At 41.3% G+C, this 22,460-nt stretch overlaps 1 protein-coding gene across 1 annotated transcript; it reads left to right on the top strand.

Annotated features, from left to right (window-relative positions):
- The first annotated feature begins 399 nt into the window (after positions 1-399).
- On the top strand, positions 400-16,529 carry LOC139768077 (uncharacterized). Its single transcript, XM_071697910.1, has 10 exons — positions 400-439; positions 526-696; positions 4,791-5,010; positions 9,572-9,655; positions 10,740-10,873; positions 11,162-11,298; positions 11,658-11,812; positions 12,911-13,152; positions 13,491-13,677; positions 14,292-16,529. Exons 1-10 carry the CDS (start codon positions 410-412, stop codon positions 14,486-14,488), a joined length of 1,557 nt encoding a protein of 518 aa, XP_071554011.1. The 5' UTR covers positions 400-409; the 3' UTR covers positions 14,489-16,529.
- Positions 16,530-22,460: the final 5,931 nt, after the last annotated feature.

Raw genomic sequence — 22,460 nt, 5'->3', positions numbered from 1 at the left:
GAGATTTATTCTTTTCTTTCTTGCCTAGTCGCATTCCTTCGACCATGATATCTTTTACGACCGTCTTATCCGTTCGGCGTTTCGCGGAGGCGTTACTGTCGTAAGCGCTTTCCTCCGTATAACGGCCTCCGCGTAATCGTCCTTGATCGCCATGCCGACGTAAGAGAGTTACGTTCGAAACCGTAACTATCAAGTCACATTTCATGAGTAGTGCTTTAAAATACAATATACACTCCGAATACTACATTTAAAATGAGGGGAAGTTTATACATCTATATTTCAAGAGGTTTTGCAACCTCAGAAATTTCGTTGCTTGCGACGCGTCTTATTATATTATGCAATTCTCAAGCCAACTTTCTACATTATTTTAATACGAATTATGTATTGTTGCAGATACGTCTGCGTCTGGATGCTGACGGTGGTCACGCTGAGGTGTCAGGTAAATATATCTTGCTTGCAATATTGCGCGTGTAATAACTCGCAAAGGGCACAGAATTTCATGGGAGACAATTTTCCTTTCTATAGGCGACCGGTCACGAGAATGCGGAGGTGGAGGGAAATTCCGAAGAGTCTGTTATCGACGACACCACCGAGGATTATTGGGCGGGCAGCGGATCGGGACCCGACGAGGATGAGTCCTCCTCTCACAACGAAACCAGAGAAGCGTTAACTCACGAGGCCAGCGACCACGATGCTGTAAGTCACGCATCGCCAATTTGTTTCGCGTTGCGCACTTACTTATTGAAATTCATGATAGATATTGCACAAGAAGTTTCTCCTCGATCTGTTATTTCTTTGTTCCGTTATCTTTATGGAAATATTTATTTTTTTTCCGTATTGCATTGATTGACAAAAAAACAGCATACATATAAGAAAGAGAAACCGATAAAGAAACTTGACCATCAGCTTTAAATTGCCCAAAGTATTATATAGTTACATTTTGCATTTGATGTTCTAAGATTCCACTACTTTAAACAAATATTAACATTGTTAATTTGTTGATGTGTATTAGCATCGTATTTTTACTTATTATATCATTAGTTATCAAAGCAAAAAATTTTATTAGGCAATAGAATCTTTAATCGAGAGTCCTACAGATCTTCGACAATAAATATCGTAGTATGTGACAATAAAAAGGAGAGTAAGAGAAGTAAGAAGAAAGGTGTATGCTCATCTGCCGTACGATCGCGTCCATCCAGTTATATTTAATTGGCAAACGGTTCCCTCGAAAGTGGATTAAAAAAAAAAGAGTTTACGAGAGCGGAGTGGGGAAAAAAGGAAGTGAAAGAATGATACTTGCCCATCTGTTCAGTTTTGCGTGATTTCTCGTTAACGAATGCTCGCGCGCAAGGCCGTACCTAGATGCGGCAAACCTAGATGCAGGTGTTCTGCATCCGCTATGATATTCAAGAGAGTAAAAAAGGGAAATGCTGACAGTTAACCGCAGCAAAGACGACGCCTCGATCGCCGGCGTGTCCTCGATCGAGGCCGTAAAAATCCTCCTGAAGATCCACGGAGGACGGCGCGGTCGATCGTCTTTGCTTTCCTCGTGTGACTCTTGTCTTCGCTGCGATCGATATCAGTAAAATCGCGAAAGATCGGTTTTGCAACAAAAAATCAATTATTGTATAGGCGCGCGCGTTTACTCCATCCCCGTAATCTTCCTCCTTCCCGCGGCACGTAGAAAATGCCACAGGCCCTTTCTAAACGAAGGGCAGAAGGTTGCTCGGCGCATCAGTACGCCGAGCACCAGGGGAGAGAAGAATAAAGGCCATTCCTTTGATTAATCGCTCTTTATCGATGATCTGCGGATTGCTTTTAAACTAGTTTTCGAGCGGAATCGATTTCGATCACGAAAAAATGTGAACCAGTTTCCAGTAGAATAGAGAGAAAGGGTATCGCGGCCACGTCCGTGCGCGACCTTCGTTATATCGCAAATTGCGCGCGGATAGATCGCTTCTTGTGCCGCGTGATTCTCCGCGGGGGAAGGCCCCCCATTACTCGAGAGAGAGCACCAGAAGCGGTTTATTTAGCCTACGAGCGTTCCGTTGCGAAACGGGAGACAAGATCAATTTCATCTGCGCTGCGTACTGCTGCGTTTCCGTCCGTACCGATCGGAGAAGCGAAGACTAATCGCACGGAAGTGCACTGTATAGCTTAAAGCTGTCTCGTCCTGTGAGATGGAAACTGTATCTATGAAAATCGTTAGTCGATAACCATAAATGTTAATTCGACGTAAACGTAATAAATGTTTGATCGTCTCGGCTACCGTATTTTTTACCACATATTTTGTAAAAATAAATAAAATTACATTAAAAATAAAAATCTATAACATCTGCAGAGCGCAAAATTAATATAAAAAAATTAATCTTTGTTTGGTATTCTTTTATGTAACTGTGATTAAAATTTTGATCTAAGCAACAACAATCAACTGAATCTTGGGAGAAGATTCTAAAGAGATAGATGCATTTATCTAAGTCATCTGAGCGATCTTACTTCAACTAATGACTTTCGACACTCTAACCGCGCTACCGTTAATCACTGCATGAATGCGCATATCTCGATGCGACTTGATCAAATAAAGTCCAAGGAAGAAATTAACATTCACCCAAGAAAAAAATCTCCCGTCCGTCCCGACGTCATCTCTTAGTGTGAAACAAAACAAGAAAACCTAAACGGTAACTTGGTATTTCTTCTTTGAAGAAACGTGAGTTTATATCGCGGATGTCGATGATCATTAAGGAAAATGTTCTTATTATGCGCAAGACTGCAAGATTCAATGTCAAATTGCGCTCATCCCCGGGGATGCGTACAAATGTTAATGCATACAAATATTACCTCGAATTGCTTCCAGCGAATGCTAATTTTCAAAAAACAGTTATCGGAAATAGATTTGTGTTAAATGGGAAACTAATAAGTTCGTGGAAGAGGAGCCCACAAAACGGAAGACGTCGTGCGAGGAGCACCGACGAGATCGAATCGGCGGCGCATTCGACACGAAGGAGCATTTCGTATTATTGCATTTCCTACCTAGCCCAGTACAGTTAATACCGAAGTAGCCGTAGTTAAGCGTAGCAGGAGTCGAAGGTAATCGGCACTTATCGTCCGTAATGCATTCCGATGAGATACCGCGGAAGATTCAAAGACCACCGGTCATTTTCCGCGGAACGTAGATCAGGCTAGCAGCGCGCTCGGGCCGGCTTCTTCTGCCAGAGGAACGATCTCCTAACTACTCTACTGGCCCATAAACGCCGTACGCCACTTCGCTCATCGGGGGTCCGCTCCGTTTCCCGGCAGCATCGTACTCGAGTTCCTGAAATTCCTCAAAAGTGGAATCCGTGAAGAGAGGCAATTTCCCTGCGCGATCTGCGGGATGGCAACTATGTCGCATCGGACGTCGAGACCACAGGTGGAACGTGTCATCAAAAACAGCGCGAACGACGAGAAAAAGAATGGAGTAGGAGGAGGAGGAGAAGATGGAGAATCAGAAAGGACGAGAAGGCGGCCGGAACGGAATGGCGATTTTTTCGTCACGGCATATGGAAAGCTGTTCGCAACTTTTTTCCTTCGTCGCTTCGAGTTAACCACTAACAACCACGTGCCCCATCCTCCCCTTTCCTCCCTCTCCGCGGCCGATTCGCCCGAGTAGGTACCTATCTGCCGTGCTCGCGTCGTGCTCGCTGACAAGCGGCTCAAAGTACAATATCCTCCCCCTCGTCCGCCCCCGCCGTCGTCATCTTATTCGTTCTTCTTGCGTCTCTTCTTGCGCCCGGCACCCGTACGCGGATGGAAGACCTCGGGTACCCACGCTCGGACAGGGGAATGAGCTCGTAAAGCGTTAGTCACGCGCTACTCGTGCTGTCCGTTTTTCAGACTTCCTCGTCGGGCTCTCTCCACCGTCCCTTTTCGCCTCCCTGGACTCTCTCCGCCGACGCCATGCCCTCCCTCTTCCGCGTATCTCTCCTCTTCGTCGTTGGTCTCGACCCCCGGCGCTTTTTCTCGCCCTTTCTCACCGCTCGAGCGGTAGCGATCCGTACAGGCTGGGGGTTAAATCGGATCGTTAACGTAGGAGAGGTCAGGGCTCCCGCTCGACAGGATAGTTTTGCATAGCCGGATCGCGCGCGCACGAGGCTGTGTGTACGCGAGAATATTTTGCTGGAATCTCGCTTCCAACCGCAATATGCGGGCTAACGGCTTTGAACCTGCAAATCACTACCTGCGACTCGTTAGCGGATTCCTTTTCCGAGCTCCCGTATGAATATCATTAGTAGCAACAAGAATTTGGCACGGGTGGCTGCTTATTATAGGAGGAGGACGAGGAGGTTATTAGCGTGAACGATCAAAACTGAACACACACAACCTAAACCGTTTTTCTGACAATGATGTAACTAGGTACGGGAAATATGTGGTAATACTCATACATAAGGTCGAACATCGATTATCGACATTTTTGCGAGATTGTAATTCTGAATAAGAGTAATTTGGTGGACATTGCGTGTAATACTAATTTAATTTAATTAAGTTTAGAGAAAACAATTTTTCGCGTATTAAAATTATCATAGCTCTTCTTTCGAATTGTATAATATATACTAAATTTTATGTAAAATTTTAATTAAACGTTATATTAAATTGTATGTAGTATAGAATGTATTAACATTATAACACTAATCCTTGAATAACTAAAGATGTATGCAATTATCAAAGAAATAACATATTAGATTTATGATAAGTAGCACAAATAACAGTGATCTATATTGTATCAATAAAAAATACTTCTACTTTTCTGAAAGGTCGTGTACGTTGGTGACGGTGCCGCTTACGTGCCAGTACCTTCGTTGAAGACTCGACCGTTGAATCCGAATCTTCAGGCTCTTCAAACTCTCCAAGGCTTGCAGGGCCTCGCTGGAAACGGAGGTACAGGCGTAGTCGGCGACGATGATTGGAGGAGACATCCAGAAACCTGGGACCGCGAACACCGAAGATACAGGCCCAACACGACGAGAGTGCAACGTGAGTACGAAGGCAGCTTTATTTGATCTTTTTGCTCAATTCGATTATTATTGTGTAGACAGACTTGATGATAATATTAAAATAAACGGTTTCTCGTAAGTGCGGTAATTAGTAGTCTCGACAGTCCGTGCGTTTTCGGTAAGGTAAATTAAATATAAATCAAGTGAGTACACTATACAAGGCAATTACTCTTCAGTCTGCACAATCTCTCGAGCTAATAGAAATTTCCTGGTTTGTAAGTAGCTGTAATGGCGGCCTTGCATCAAGACGCTAATTCAGCGGAAATACGTTACGAAAGGGTATTGATTATATCGCTCCAGAGCCAACAGGAATCTCTATTTAGTCGATAATGGATTATCGACTCAATTTAACTCGCGATTACATTATTGCGTCTACACAAGAAACAGAGCACACTTGATAGGGGAGTGTATTTAGAGCAAGAGGATGGGACTAGCGGCTACACCGGGCGTAAACGGGGATCCGCTATTTCCCGTCCGAATAAAAGCGCCGACAAAAAGCGTCTACGGTATCGGTCTGGTGGGTCAGTGTGCCTCGGAGGAAAGACCGGTGTCGTCGCTTTAGCATGTCGATCCGTTATTTTTCTCTCCATTGTCCGGCAGGAGGTTGAAGCCCGAGGATAGCGCGCGTCATAGGACAAAGTACTTCCCTCCGGTGTCTCGGTCGATCGACTTGGAAGAATCGCAGTCGTGCACCGCGCGCGATGTATCCGTCCATCTCGGTCCCCGGCCTTAGCGCGCCCGGGAATTCAGAGTGCGATGGCGAATGGCTACCGTTAGAGAGGAGGCAATTAAAACGGTGTCGGAAAGTCGTACGACGCTCCTGACATCGAGGGTACGGAGGCAGAGAGATACACCACCTTGTGTGCCTGTGCAGCCTGTACGACGCTCCTCCGAGATGGCATCTGCAATCGTCATCGTCGTCATCGGCTCGGACCCTCGAGGACCGTCATCATCATCCCGCGCGATCATCATTATCCGCATCTGGATCGCGCGATTGCCTCGTGGAAACTCGAGCATCACACGGGCCCGCGCAGATATCTCGGCGCGTATATGTTATGGCGTCGGTAATCGACGACAGCTCGTTTCTGGCATCGCTTTTTCTGCGAGAAAATTGCGACGCCGCGTCGCAATGAAAATGATATTTATGAGCGGCCGTTATGTTATTTTTTTTTTCCTTCTCGTGCCGACGCGTACGATGACGTGAAGTTATGTCGTCGAGTCCGCGGGAATTCTGTGAATGATTTAATGCTATCTCGAATACGTACGCTATAATATACAGCGAGATCTTTTGAGCTACAGTTATTATTACTTTGCAATTTCTTTTCGCACTATTCGCTTTTATGGCGATCGATTTTCCGTCTAATCTGCGTTGCGCTGGAAACGCAATCAAATGCCATATGTAGGAAATAACAAATTTACACGATCGCAACTTTATGATTCAGCGACGGGATTATTACCTCTAAATTGACTTTACAATGAATTTTCTATCCTGTTCGAATGAAGTGCCTCTACGATGGCGAAGGCTTAATCAATGACTCATTAAAATTCTAGTTGGCCGATGCTTCAGTTTTAATCTCGCGTAGCGGGTGCGCGGTAGTAATTAATGCCAGTGGAACAAGACATTAATAGCGCCGACGCGGTGTCCCGTTACGGAAGAATAATAGACACAATGTCCTGTGAAAATAAATTTAATTTCCTACGCGCGCGTATAATCTCCTACGGCGTGTATGTGTTACGCTCATCCGCTGCGATGTGATTTTTCTGAAACCTCGAAGTTTATTGTGAATGTCTGAACACTCACTATTCGTGCATATGGCGAGTAATCAACATAGCAGGCATCGCTGCCTGATACTCTCCTGGAGAAAATTACAGCGTGTTTCGTCGTAATGTAAATAAATAATATTTACGGGATGGAACGCTGGTCGCTATCAAGCCCTCCCTTCGCAAACCCTTTTAATTGCATTTTGCAGAAAATTACGATCATCCTGAGAACCGCGTTGTGAGAAAAATGCTTTAACGACACGTCGTTCTCCCCCGCTCATTCGACCAGAACGAAGCGTCTATTACACCACTTTCTGTATTTTTGCTGTCTGCAATTAATCGTTTCATGTTTCTTAACTAAATCATTATACGGCAATTTGCTTCACCGATACCTATTATTCACGTGGGATGAAGATACGATCATCTATTATTCATGAACTTCATAGAGAATCAATATTAGAATCGTAAAATTATAATTATTACGTAAGCTTATATATAGGGCATTACAGGGTTTTTCCTTTCATTACAATGACTTCTACCGCGGTGCAGGTATCGAAAAGGATTAAGTGATGAGCGATCCATATAATCCACATTTTGCTTCGCTCTACTTCGCTCTGATAAATCTCTACGCGTATTTAAGAAAAATTTTATTAAGAAAAATCGACCGTGCAATCAACCAGATAACATTTTTTAAAATATCGATATAGCGAAATACCCTTCGAGACGACGCGACGGGACGATCGATGATCGCATTACTACGGTAAATTTCCTAAAACATTCGGATGAGCCTGCCATTGGCAATGACGAATGCTACGCCCGTCCTATGAAGCTCGCTGGTTCAATGAAGTCGTAAAGTCGAGCCGCTCGTTCTCTGCGGGAACTTGAGGCCACCCGCGGTATCGTCAATTACGCGAAAGAGAGCCCATTAGGTTTAATGTATCCTCCTCGGCAACGCTCGATTCTCATGACGTCCTCGGGGTTCGAAGTCCAGTCCTCCTGCTACCTCTTTCCCTTTTACTTCTCCCACGCGTCCAGGTGTTTTTTTGCCGCGTAACGCTCCTTAAAACGATTTCTGGCCAATTTGGAGATTCGGACCGGTAAATAGAAATACTGGCATCAAAAATTGAACATTTGCGTGTCAAAAGCAACAGCGAAGCCTTAAAGGAACTCAACGATATCCTCCGGCGTCTCTCCGTGACCGCTCTCGGCACGTCCGAGCAAATATCGGCGTTGCTCAACTCTTCCCATTGTCTGCCCACTGACAGAGTTTTGCCGGACGATGAACACAAAGCACGTATCCGCAATTCTAATAAGCGCGCGCGTATACGTGCGTGTACGTACGTACGCCGCTCGAAAATGCGCTCGGCACACTCGCGATGCGTAGGACGAGGGTGAAACGGAACGGTTGTATCATCGGCATGCGCCTCCGGTGTAACTATCTTCTCATCACTACCTTTTATTATTTTTCCACGAGCCTATGATAGCGCGTGTCAAGTCTTTTTTGTTTACCTAGTCGAATCGAGGCTGATCTATTAATTTTTAACTACTAATAACTACTACTAATGTAACTATTAATAACTTATGGCAGCCGATTTCAAAATTACTATAAAAAATTTATACTGTTTTTATAGAAAGTTTTGCTTTAGAGAAAGAAATACGGCGAAATTAAGTAATTTTGCAATCTTATTTCGATAAGCAGTGATGATACCCTTACGTGCCAATTAAATATAACGCCCGTCGAACAATATAATATATTTAAGTGTCATGCCAGGATGCCGTGCGTCCTACGATGACGGTGTGCGTGGGATGAGCGTGGGTCACGAAACGAAAAGGTTGTATCATCGGCCGACACCTCGAGTGTAACTATCTTCATCCTCCATCAATCTCCATTCCGCTTTGCGGTTGCGTTGCTACAGTGGAAACGGCTTCTTACCACGAAGAGCGCCTATACGGGACCCCTAACTTACTTTCACTCGTCATCGACGACCGGTTTTCCACTCGCTCCTATCCGCGAATCTGCGATTTTCCGCGCCCGGTTTCTACACGCGAGTGACGACAGGCTCTCCCTGGCCGCGAACGCACGCCCACACGATGACCGATCGACACGTTTCCATCTTCTGTGATTGATTCTCCGTTTCGAAGTGACAATTACCGGGGGCCCGATATGGTACCGCTGTTTGCGCTATCCTGAGAATCCTTTCTGTCCGAGAAAGTTTTTTTTTTTTTGCGAAAGAGAATTACTGATTGTGTTTCCACAAATGCAATCGATCTTTATGGCTACAAATACTTTAATTTACTCGTGATGATTGTGTCATCAATCGTAATATACAGAATGTTTAAATGCATTTAAGTTATATTTAAATTATTTGACAAATTATTTTATCTTATAATGCATAATTAGCCATTGTTCTTTTTCAATGATTGCTTAATTTATCATCCAAAAATCAATTTTTAATAAATGTAGGCATAGTGGTAGGCGCAACACGTCAATTTTCCTCGCTAATTCGTAGGTATATCCGGATACACAGTTTTCCATTTCTCTTTCGACATCAGAGATTCCACCTAGACCTTCTTGGTTTCGTAAATACAAGAAAATGTAAATAGAGTTTATCGCGCTGATGAATCGACATAATTACGCTTATAATGAAATATAAAACAACGGAATGTAGATTTAATCGCGAAAAACGCGGACTGAAGAAAAAGTGTATGAAAAAAATGTATATAAAATTCTTTTAATCAACATACTGTTGCGTAATTATCAATTAAATCTTATATTTTAGATATCGAGGCGGAATGTCAGGATGACTACATGAAAATCAGGATCGGATTCAACGGATCCTTCGCTGGCCTCTTGTACTCAGCAGGTAAAATTAATGATAGCGATTAATAACTTATTAATGCATAATTATAATTACTATCGTGCTATTATTCAGAAATCTTTTTATTTTTATTCATTGATAAACACTATTATATTTATGTGATTGAAATCATGTATACAAGTAGTCAAACAATAACGTTGAAACTAAAGTTTAAACATTGATTACATTTGGCACAAGATTTATGTAAATATTATGTAAATATTATGATGCAAATTATGGAAATTGCGCGGTGTCAAAAAAATCATGGCGCTGAGAGTTATGTTGCTACACTCTCTATTCTGGTCAAGAGACTCGACATAATATTCCACCTAAAATATGTGGCTGCATAACTGGCTGCATCGCTGGCATCCGCAATTACCTCGGCAGACAGTGAGACGAGTATACGTCCGCGCTAACGAGGTAATGACGGAAATTATCGTAAAACGATCGGCGCAGCGGTCGTCCACATCGACCGCGCCAGAATTTTTCTTTCGCCGTCGTAAGTCCATCTGTCCGTTCTAGTAAGATACTTCCGTTATTTAAGAAGTGTACCGCGGCCATGCCTTCTAGCAGTGGACGCGATGCATCGGCAAAAACTGCAATAATCGCGAAGTGACTTCTTCACAAATCACTCGACGAGGCGACCTCTTCTTGAACCTCGCACCTGTTCAATGTCGATCCTGCTAATCCGTGATTCTCTCGTTGCTCGATAATGAGCCCCGTTAATCAACATTTTAATAATGAACTAATCGCCTTTGTACGAACGCGGATGTAGCTTCGTAAAATACCGAGGCTCCTGATTGAATCCAGCAGGATGACTAAAAACTTGGACTATTCCGATCCTCGACTTTCTAACACCGGCACTGGCGCTAACGAGTGTACTTGGCATTTCCTCACTTACGCGCCATTTGCTCGCGTTGAAAATACATCAACGTCCGCCTATTCTTCGCACAACGCGATTCGCGCGGTCGAAACGCCGCGAGGAAGATTGTTTGATAAACGAGATATCGGTTGATATTCGATGCCTTACGTGGCCGTATCATAGACGGCCGCGTTCCAGATGAACAAGAATAATCGCTTTTAATTGCAGGCTACTCGTACGATCCCGATTGCATGTACGTTAATGGGACGGGCCGCGACTACTACGAGTTCTACATTCAGCTGAATCGGTGCGGCACCCTCGGCGAGAACACTCATCATCAGGACAGCAGGAAGAATCCGACGGTACGTAAAATAGACGAGCGCGAGCGTGAGCGCGAGCGCGTCGCAGAGAATGACGGATCGTTACTTTAGCGTGAGCCGCGCCGGTCGACAAGGAATAATAATGATTAACGGCGCAGGGGAAAAATGAGAGGGCACGGCGCGGCGGCTTATTTTTAATCTCGATAATTAGAGAAGATTAGATGTCATATCGCGCGCGGAACGCGCGGGAACGTAGGAACACGGCTATTATTACGGCTGGGAATCACGTGAGAAATAAGACTCAACGACAACGCGCTCTTGTCTTTCCAGAAAAATCTCATGTGGAACACGGTCACGGTGCAGTACAACCCATTGATAGAGGAGGAATTCGACGAACACTTCAAGGTGACTTGCGAGTACGGCTACGACTTTTGGAAGACGGTGACGTTTCCCTTTCTCGATGTCGAGTGAGTGTCGGATCTTTTTACTTTTGAAATAAATTGTCGATAATGGCTAGATCGAAACGTCTCGAGATGGGGGGGGGGGGGGGCTCGAGCCCGAGCGTAGAAACAGTACGAAGGGTCATATCGATCAGAGGCTCGAAGATCGTTTTCGTAATGCACGCGAGAGAAACACGACATGATCCGTCGGCTGAAACCTCCGATTACGCTCCGGCTCCGATGGAACGTTTCGCGCGAGGCGTTTACGTAATATCTACGATAATGTCTAACATCTGTGCTATCCTGTCGGCGCGAAGTAGGCCGTACTGCTCGCGAGATAACGGATACGCATTCTTCCTGCCTCTTACGCACCCACCTTCTTCCAGGGTCGCCACGGGAAATCCCGTAGTCTTCACCCTGCAGCCTCCGGAGTGCTACATGGAAATCAGATACGGTTACGGGACCACTGGAACTAGAGTGGCTGGACCAGTCCGCGTCGGCGATCCCCTGACTCTCATTATCTACATGCGCAGCAAATACGGTAAGCCTCGTACGCACAGCTTAACTGCAACTTTGCCACGCGTAAATCCCTGGAACGCTTAATGGATTCGACCTACTACTAGGTTCACAACGCTTAGACAAACAAACAAAAGACAATGGAAAATATAAAAAAACAGTAGCGTTAAGTTAAATACTTGATTACTGCCTTGTTGGCTCATTAAAGTCTTAGTATATATAACAAATCAATTAGATTATACATGTATCACTTTTGTTTTTGCACAAGTGATATATTAATTTTATTACTTGCTTAGAACCGTTTTTTAAAGTTTAATCGTGAATCTAATTTTTGTTTATATAAAACATAAACTGGAACATTAATACAAACTATAAAATACTAAAGGACTGTTACGATAATTGTGTATTCAGAAACGAACCTCCACGACAAAAAGTCTGTAATAGGGAAGCGAAAAATAAATATTCCTGCAAATCATTCACAATTGTTAACGTTCCCGCAAATCATTCACAGTACCCATTTTCGTGTACCTCTCTTTTCTTACTCGACGCCTGGTCTAATCATACGACGTCCGATTCCACCGAGCTATCATTCGACAGCGATAACGGTATAAAATGAACAGCAGAAGACTTTGTCAGTCGGCTAGTCAGTCCAAGCTCGGTAATTTGCGAAAGATGCGGAAATGCTGGCGAGAAGATATGAAAATGTGTATGCTTCGACGTAACGACAGATGTCTGTACTTTAACGAGTCAGGCTTCTGTATTTACGTCTACATCACTTACGCTACGCGAATCTATGTCAGAAGGTAGAGGACGTCATATCTTACCCTTCTCTCGCCGCCTTTGACTAATTGGTTTCGTTGCTGTGATGACATATTTCATGGAAGCTAATTATCGCTTCTTGCCTAATTATAATAAATCTCTAAGAACGATTCTCTGTATTTTGTATATCCATCACGCTCTTAAAGTAATCTTTCCTCAATTTGCTTAAATCTACTTCAATTTATGAATCAATAAATCTTGTATTATAAATTATAATTTATAATTTTTTAAGCAATAAGTTTTTATAGATAGCGATCTGATGATTTTCAAATAAATATAAACATTTTCGTCATTTTTTTTGTAGATGGCTTTGATATCGTCGTAAATGATTGCTACGCTCATAATGGCGGGAACAAAAGGATTCAACTGATCGATCAATATGGATGTCCGGTGGATGACAAACTGATCAGCCGGTTTCGTGGTTCCTGGTCGGAGAGTGGCCTGTTCGAGACCCAAGTCTTTGCTTACATGAAGACTTTCAGGTTCACAGGATCGCCGGCTCTATATATCGAATGCGATGTTCGCATGTGCCACGGAAGATGTCCGGTAACTAAATATTTAGTACAACGCGTTACTAATAGATTTCACTCCATTCTTAATCTATTTAAGATTATTAATTTAATCTATTCCACGCTTATTAAATTTGATTAAGTGTTATATAGAATTACTTTCTTTTAAAATATTTTAATTATTTAATACTATTTTATCACACACAAAAATTCAATATTTTTTATGTGTGTGCTGTATTTAATCCTTCGGGTTTATATTTACTTCTAAATTTTCGCAATATAATTGATACTCTCTTGAAAAACAATTTGCCCGAAAATGTGAGATGTTCCAGTTTCATAGATATTTTTAATTTCAACGATTCACCCGTATTTCAGAGCCAACCTTGCCACTGGAGAAACGCGAAGAATGTGGTAAAGCGATCGGTACCGGAAATCGGTGGACCGACGACGCCGGCGACTAGTTTGTCGGAGAACGTGAACCTCTTCCAGTCTCTTCGCGTTCTTCAGGAAGGCGAGGCGGACACGGAACTGTTCCAGAATTCCACTAACTACTCTCGCAGCGGTAAAGCAGAGCAGATATTACATATATGCCAAACATAATTTTTTACTGTTAAAACAATTACGTGTCAAGCCGTGCATTTATCGCAACTTCGTTCAATGAGAAATACTCTATACTACTTTTTTATCACAGTTGCGTTATAGCGGGCACCGATTCGAAACAAAGCTTGCAAATATAAAATATTGCAAATCTTAGCTCATGTAAAATTACATTCAACGCTTCGAAAAATAAGCAAACAGAAATAATAAATTTATTGTAGCAATTATCAAACAAATTGAAATGTCTCTTACACTAAGAAAAAAAATTTGTTTTGAAAAACGCAAAATGTGTTTCATCTAGCTAAAATATTTAGTTTAATACGTTCAACTAATCATTAGTTAAACTAACTAATTCTTGATTAAAAAATTTTGATGGCCGACATGAATGAACTATACCTTTTTCAGTGCAATAATTGTTGAATCTATCATTGAATCAACAACTATACAGTCCGTACAATCAATTTTTTTTCTCAGTATACAAACATTAAGGAAACATAAGCAAGTGTTTAATGTATTTTATGTAAGACGTTATTATTACAATTATAATCTTTTTTAATTTGGATTTTTTTTTCCTTGCAGGTTTTAGCGAGCCTACGACTGACAGAGTATGTCTGAGATCGACGGTGGCCAGTACAATAGTGGGTCTCGGCTGTGCCTTCCTCTGCATCATGGCCGGCACGATACTAGCCATGTGCTCGCGAATGCGACGGCAAGCGCGAGAAAAATTACTGTCGGACAGTATAAGCTACATGACGCACAAAGGCCGGATCAACTAGGGTTACATTTCTAGCATGCGGAGGCCTATTTCTTTTCGCTTCATCCCAATCAGATTGCGATGTATTCGCATCTTTCGCATGGAGCCGCCAAGGAACTGCTCCGCCGGTATAATATAAGAATGCGTCGTTAAGATAGGAAATGGTCGATATAAATGACTGAACTTCGAGCCACTGATAAGTCGACATTGGATAATATATGATGCAACTAAAACGCGGTATATAATAATTAAGTTAATTTTTTTTATGAATCGGAAAAATATTCTGTAAAAAATTTTAGAAGAGTTTATATTTTTTATGTACTCTACTCTTCTCTCTATTAACTTCTTAAGGTAAACGTGGGATTGACACAGTGCGAAGTGCCTTACGTATTTTGATAGTCGTCGATAATGCAGACTCCCATGGATATAATAGGTCTCATCGATCCTTTGTGTGCGAATGCTTTTTTTACATAAATAATTATTCGCTGCTATACTCTCGCTTCTCTTACTTAACGAAGTGTTAATCGATACTCATTCGTCAATTGATGTATATGTCGCGAGTGAGGTATCCGTAGCGAGTTATCGCTCATCGATAAATAGAGGTAGAAATCGTCGATATTGCCACGATCTCGGTGCCGAATGTGCGGTCAACGGAAAATAAAGACTTCAACCTTTACCGCGTCGATCGGTAATTTAACGCAGTTTACTTGCGATCGACATGGTGTCTTTTCTCTTTTTTTTTTTTGCTTACTTCGATCTCCCATGCGGCACGTTTAGAGATCAAAACGAACGTAACGTCAGTAACGACGCTTAATTGCCGTTGATAAGATTCAGTACTTATATATGTGTCTTTATCCACGACATTACTCGCCATATTCAGGAACGTAAAAACAGTTTTTCTAGCAATTCGATTATTCAATAAAACGATTAATATGTGAAATAACGAATTAATAGGAAGAATAACTTAACAATGTCGAACGGAGCAGATAAACATTGCCAATTAAAATATCAATCAAATTATCACTCATAACAGAAAATTATATTTTTATAAGAGATAAAAGAAATTTATTATATTAACATAAATATCTATTTCTAAAGATATTCACATAAATAAAATATGCATAAAGTAAGAAAAAAATACATTCTACTCTGCAATTCTTTTATATATTAAATTAAGATATAATCAAATTATATCGTTGCACGCAATATTGAAAAGTAAAACCATCTCATAATTCTTAGAAATCAAATAACTTCACATCGTTTTGCGGTTAATCGATGGATATTTATTCTGCAACAAGAAGCATGAGCAAAAATCGAATTATCTATTTAACCTGTAGAGGACGGGAAGCCTATTTTTAGGCTCCACGGGAGTCGCGTATTTTTCGTAGTATAACACTTTAACACATATATGGAAGTTATAAATAAAAATCATAAAAAGAGTCATGAAAAAACTTGCCCGTCCTCTAAAGGTTAATTGGCGGCCTAATCTCCTCGTTCCTGAATGTTCGTGAATAATGTGTTAAGGTTTTAACTGAATATCAATTATATGACAGGCAAATATGCTTAGGTTTATATACTTATACATACATAGCATCGAAGGTGCAAACCCTATATAATAGGAAGAAAAAGAATGGAATATACAAGAAAATTACACGGAATCGCATCGGGTGTACGGCCAGCGAGGATTAAATAATATTTTACGAGACCGCCCCGCCAAAGAGTCGCGTAGCTCAGTTCTCGTCTTAATATTTATTCAGAAATTTGCCGAACCTCGCGCGATTTTTCGCCACCACACGTGTGTGAAATATTAATTTCCCCTCCTGGTCGTTCCCCTCTTTACACGTTTCGTATAATTTAACATTACAGCATCTTTCCTCGTTTCTCATTGCTCCACATTGATTCCAAGCCCCTGTGCCTCTCCCCTCCGTCCTTCGAGCATCAAGCTAAGTATCAGGACTCAACTGCTCGATTAATTATCTGTAAATATAGTGTTGTATCATGACTCATAATATTTATGATTAAGCTCGAGTGTATCAAGGTTTCCAATAAATAATAGAAGAAGATTGCGTTCTGACATGTCTTATCTGACGTACCTCGCATGAATACAATGTTAGCCTTTTACTGTAACGAGAATGACTTATGATATAAACGAATAAGTTAAAAGCGATCTTATCTTAACTAGTGTCTTAAAAAAGTTCAAAGACGTTAATCTGAAATTTTATTTTATTTTTGGTACTTAATCTTAAAATGAGAAGCAACTGTTTTAATCAAAATTCTATTTATATCCTTCCATAAAATTTTTGTTTTACTTTATACTTTAATCTACATATATTTCATGATTTATTTTATTCTATTATCTGATATTAATTTTTAATTTATATGTCATTTTGTTTAATTAGTAAAATTATATATGTAGCCGCATATATAATATATAATAATATGTAATATATATATCTTCATCTTATTTATGTTTATATTCGTAAATGTATACGCCATTTACTATACATATGTGATCGCCCGCGAACGCATCTAGAAACCGGTGTGACGAAAGCCGAAGATCTACCTGGCTGATCTTGAATAATTTCAGATGTTTCGGGGTATAATGGTCACGGACCGGAACAAATCGTGTTTCCCAAACAGCGCATTCGTCTTGTGAGACGGATCCAAAAACGTCGGTCAATCGCCGCCTAAATGGGGTGCCCCCGATGAAAAGTGAAAACTCCGCGCAATATCTCATCCGCAAGACGAACCGTGACCGTCATTTATCGTTTGATCCCTCGATAATGGAAGAGAAACGCGCTAATCGCCAAACGACCGGTTTTTCAATTTATCCGACAAGAGAAGAACATTATTTGAGGGCAGCTTCCGCTTTAATTATTTATAGCAGATGCAGTGATGGACGTATCTTAACGAGTGAATTAAGAGTGGCACTATATTTGTACTAATTTGAAAACTCTTGGTTGAGAAAAGAAAGGATAAGTAACATTTTATATATTAGATGCAATATGAGTATAGAAAACAATGTCAATATGCATTCTACAGCAAAATATGAAATAATATATAAATAACATTTTCTCCTTTCGTTATAATGTTTTACTAATTAAAAGATAATGTCATTATAATAAACTTCTATTAGTAAAAATATTGTATTACATAGGATAAAATAATATTTGACAGATTTTTACTGAATTTAAAAGAAAAAAAGCTATTAAAAGTAAAAAATATATAATACACGCTATTGCAGAGCGACCATCTACTTGTTTTTGAAATCTAATTACCAATGTGTGCATCAACTAAATGTCAATGTCACCAAACTCTTTCCGAAAAAGAGGCGTTACCAGCTATGGACCTTATTGTGCAGCAAAAGGGCAATCAGCCGCAGTAACGAACTGTCTCGCCCGCCTACCATGCGGTAATTAATCAAGCCACAATAAATTAATTGCCGCTCCGGCAAGAATTAATTGCCATCCCGACAATAATTATGGCTAACGCAGAAATAATTATCGTGCACCCCGGCAGAGCGTTGATCCTCGCCCAACGATAATCCGCGCTCGTAATTCGATACGTACGTATATCACGATCGATCGTTCCCTATGCGTGCGCGACCTCTTGCAAAACCAATTTAATTTCAATAAAATGAATTTTCTAAGTGTGAAATCACCCTGACAATGAGACAAATTTCGTAATAACATCCAAAATTAGTCTGCAAAACCAAGGCAAAATATTTCAGTAAAATATGTTAAAAGATATTATAAGTTTGCTATTATTGTCGATTCTCTCTAATCATCTAATGCAATAGTCCATCATTGATTTTTATTTTGGAGGATTACAGAAATATTACACATGTATTTTGCTACGTACAAAAATAAATCAGCATTATTGATATAAAAAAAATAATAATAAAATAATTTCTTTATTAAAAGCTGTTCGTCGCTATCCACATAAATAACTTCTGAAAACACATAAAACTATGATGTTTTCGTGAATATCCTCCACTTCCTTATTCATTCGTTCATTCGGAAAAGGCGCATACATGCGTAAGAACGAGAGGAGAGGAGGAAGGCAAAGAACCGAGTGATAGATAGGACCGCGAGAGAGAGAGAGAGAAGGGGAAGAGAGCGAATATCAAAATGAAATCTCACAGGCTAATAAATACTCGGTTATCGTGGGTAATCGAGTTATCGCGCGATAACCGAGAGGCGGGGTTTCACCGGGTGCGGATCACCAATACACTCGCGATCCGCATGTACATACGTGCATCGGTGCACACGAGGAGCCCGCATACGTATCCGCTCACTTGACATGCCACCGTGTGTATCCATGCCATGCCACGTGTGTAAGTTCGGCACCGCGCACCGCGCGTACATATGTCCAAATAAAGTAGAGGTGTGGAGTGCCGAGATAGCGCCCGGCGGAAGTTACGTTCGGCTACTACGATCGCGTTCTCTGGCCACACGTCGTACTCAAGTTTCTCGTATTATCTTGAAGCGAGACTCGGTTAAAAGACCGATAAAGCATGACGATGCGGCTGTAAATAGACTCGCGAAAATGAGATAAAACGTTGAATTTTTTTCGCCGGAGATTTAGCCTAACTTTGTGGACTTGATATTGAAAAAAGGCTTTTAGGCGTATCATTAATCACGAGATGTATTTTTTAGAAGGTTACTTGTGCTAGAAAATTTCATTTTCTGCACCAGCCACATTGTTTTGTGTTAAAATTTCAACTGTTAATTACAGTGATTTATTTTGCAATCGTTCGCTTGCTATTATTAAAGCCTGACAAAAATGTCGTCGATCACGTTATCCTGCTCTCTCTTTACTCTACAAAAATGTTTTACCTTCGCCGAACAATGCGATTGATTAAATGATATCGTTTCCAATCGAATCGTTTCGTTGACCGCGGCTGTCTGTTTCTCGTTGCAGGCCATAAATAAGATTGTCGGGTAATAAGATTCGCCAGAGGTAAATCCGCCGCCAGAGATAAGTCTGATAGATGCACCTCGGTGATTTTCCATCGCGAATATAGCTCGAGTCTTCTCGCGTGATCCCACGAAATTTAGCGCCTGCAGCGTGGAGCATTATTGCGACCCAGGGCAATTTGCAACATCGCGATTATTTAACAGCGTATGACGATTTCGCCGGGCGGATTCCCCGCCGAAGAGAGGTTTCCTAATAATGAGCGACGTGCATCCCGCGAATCTGATAAAGACTCCATTGTGGATTCCGCCGTAATTTATCTTTGTATGCAGTCCTGGGCGACGCACGGCGCGGCGCGGGCAATGATGTTCATTATTGCGATGTGGCGCAACTCCGTGTATCTGCCTTATCAAACGACGGGCAATTTGTCCATCGTGGTTCTATCTAAATGTCCAATTAATAATAATTTAATTACATTACGGCCGTTCCCTCCAACTCGACTGTCAGGCGAGTCGGATTAATGATTTGTAAGATTTAATTCTCCATAATCTATGTGCGAAGGGGAACTAATTAAGGAAGAATTCTATCTATAGATCTCAACGAAGTTCGCCTCAATTAATTGCGTAAGCGGCAAGTCTCTCGTGACTTGGCCGTTTTTTTTTTATAAGCTCAATCGCGTCGTATCGCAGATAACGTGTTTAGACAGGAAAATAGTTCCTTGCTGAAATGACAAGTGTACTGACAGATCATCATTATTAAATAGAAAAATAGACGTTACGGGCTAAAATAGAGGGACAAAAAGGAACAGCTTGAAACAAAACACGCGATAGAATAGTGTCCTTCCCTGTTTCTTACGACAGGCCGCTATCAGGGCCAAATTGGCGCCTTCTTTGCCATGCTAATGCTGCCGGGTAGCTTGATACTCGAGAAATCGATACGTACGCACAGTAACAGGGACGCAGCCTCTTGTTTTAAATAGCTCCTCTTTCGTATATACCCTGTACATTCAAAGAAATAAAATAAAAGTACCAAGCTAGATATCAACACATTAATTTTTTTATAAAAATTGCAGAGACAGAAAAGAAAGTTTCCAGCTGAAAAATATCCGCTTAATTTCTTCCGTTAAAGAGATATTCGCGGCGTTACTTGATTCGAAATATTAAGACTTCTGTAATTGCACGAACGGAGTCATAAATCAAAATAAACGAAATATTACGTATGATGTGCAACGGCAGCGCCGACTTTGTGCATAGCAATTTTGTATGTCACGGAAAAAATTTTAGTTTACCGCATATTACGCGCTTCACACGGATGCGTCATAAATCACGTTAAAAAGAGTTTCCCAGCCTTATTATGCATCACTAACTTCGCACAGAGTAAATTATTGTATCATTAAGTGGATTCGTATCTGTACGGAACGTAAATAACACGGTTGCCACAATTAAAATAAAATCTGGGATTCAGATAAAAATCAGCGGCGTAAAATTAGTCAACTTGGGTGTTAAGGTGTAAATTATGCAAATTGATTCACTCCTATGAAGGATGCGCCCGCGTGTTACGCGGCGTTGAATTGTATCGTTACGATAAAAAAGTGCAATCTAATATAAATAAAAGAGATATAAAAAAATCGCTCTATATATTTGAGAAACATGAAGCGGTTTTAACATCGTTATAAAAAAACGGGTACCTAACTTAAGATAAAATTTTATATTTCACAATTTTATTTAAACTATAATAAATATCGAATTGTACAATAATATCAGTAAGATAATCCACGAGAATATTTATATGTAGATACGATTATTAATTTTATATTAACTTTTTGCAACACTGATTTATCCCTATCGTTTAATGAAAGAAGAATTAATCGACTGAATGACCAAAAGTATTGTCTTGGAAAATGTCGACGGCGTTTAATTGAGCAGGGCGATGAAAACGGCGGATCAAAGCACGAAACGAAATGTTTTCCGCGAAGACACCGCACCGGCACGGATTCGCGCACACCGGCACCGTAGATCCGCCCCTGGGAAGGATGCATCACCTCGTTCCACGAGAGCGAGCTGCATCCTCTCAACGAATGAGAGTAGCCGCTTACGAATTAGCGGGCGCAGCAAGTCCCGGTTAACTTACAGGGTGTACCTAAGCGAAGGCCTTAGGGATACTAACGAGCGCGTGGACGCTCGTTAAGGCGGGAATGCAGGGTAGCCCGCGTTAACGAAATTTACGAAGCCAGCCGACGGTAACGAGTTCGAGGCTGGAGTACATGCTGCGAGCGAGGATATCGTCCTTAATCCCGCGATCGCGGCTGTTAACCGACGTCTTTTTTCCATCATTACGTACTCTGTACGCCCCGACGAAACTACCACGTTCCCGATCCTTTACCCGGCTCGAATACCCCTTTTCGTCAATTTTACCTGAATTACGACGCATTCTCTTCCCCTCGATCTCCGTTCAACGATACGTTTCGACGTCGTCGTACGTTCATTGAAAACTGTAACAGAAAGAATAAAAACATTGTTGCGAAGAATGAATTAAGTAAACGCAAACACAGATGCGTATCACGTATCGTACACGCCAGATATATTCCAAAACAATGCACAGAAAAATGTATATGTAATCTCGTCCAGAATCTTATTTCAGATTTCAATTATTCAGTAAGGAAAGCAAAGCGAAACGAATACGTCTTGTTTCGTGACAAGAATAAGTATAATTTTATTATCGCAAGTAACGCGAACTGTGTAATATAATGGGAATAAATAATCCGATGGCAAGTAATTATAAACGATAGTCTTGCCTCTCTTTCGCTTCTCGATAAATGTCGGATTTGCATTCAAACGAGGTGTTAATGGGTGCTTCCCAGTTAACGACACAAGTCGACACAAGCGTCACTCTATCTTTGTTGTTCACTAGATGTTGAAAAAAGACAGAATGACGCTTGTGTCGCTAAATGAAAAGCACCCAATGTGTCACTAACAATATGTCATTATGATGGCTTATATGACGGCCAAGTGTACATCGGTTTCTCTGTAGATTTTAATTTGTGCGTGTTGACTTGAGAAGTGCGCGCACACATCGAA

Source organism: Temnothorax nylanderi, unplaced genomic scaffold (genome assembly GCF_030848795.1).
Source record: "Temnothorax nylanderi isolate EJ_2023f unplaced genomic scaffold, tnyl_v1.0 TNYL_tig0014_pilon, whole genome shotgun sequence".
NCBI lineage: Eukaryota > Metazoa > Arthropoda > Insecta > Hymenoptera > Formicidae > Temnothorax > Temnothorax nylanderi.
The sequence above is the reverse complement of the archived record's forward strand: the minus strand, read 5'-3'. Positions and strand labels throughout refer to the sequence as shown.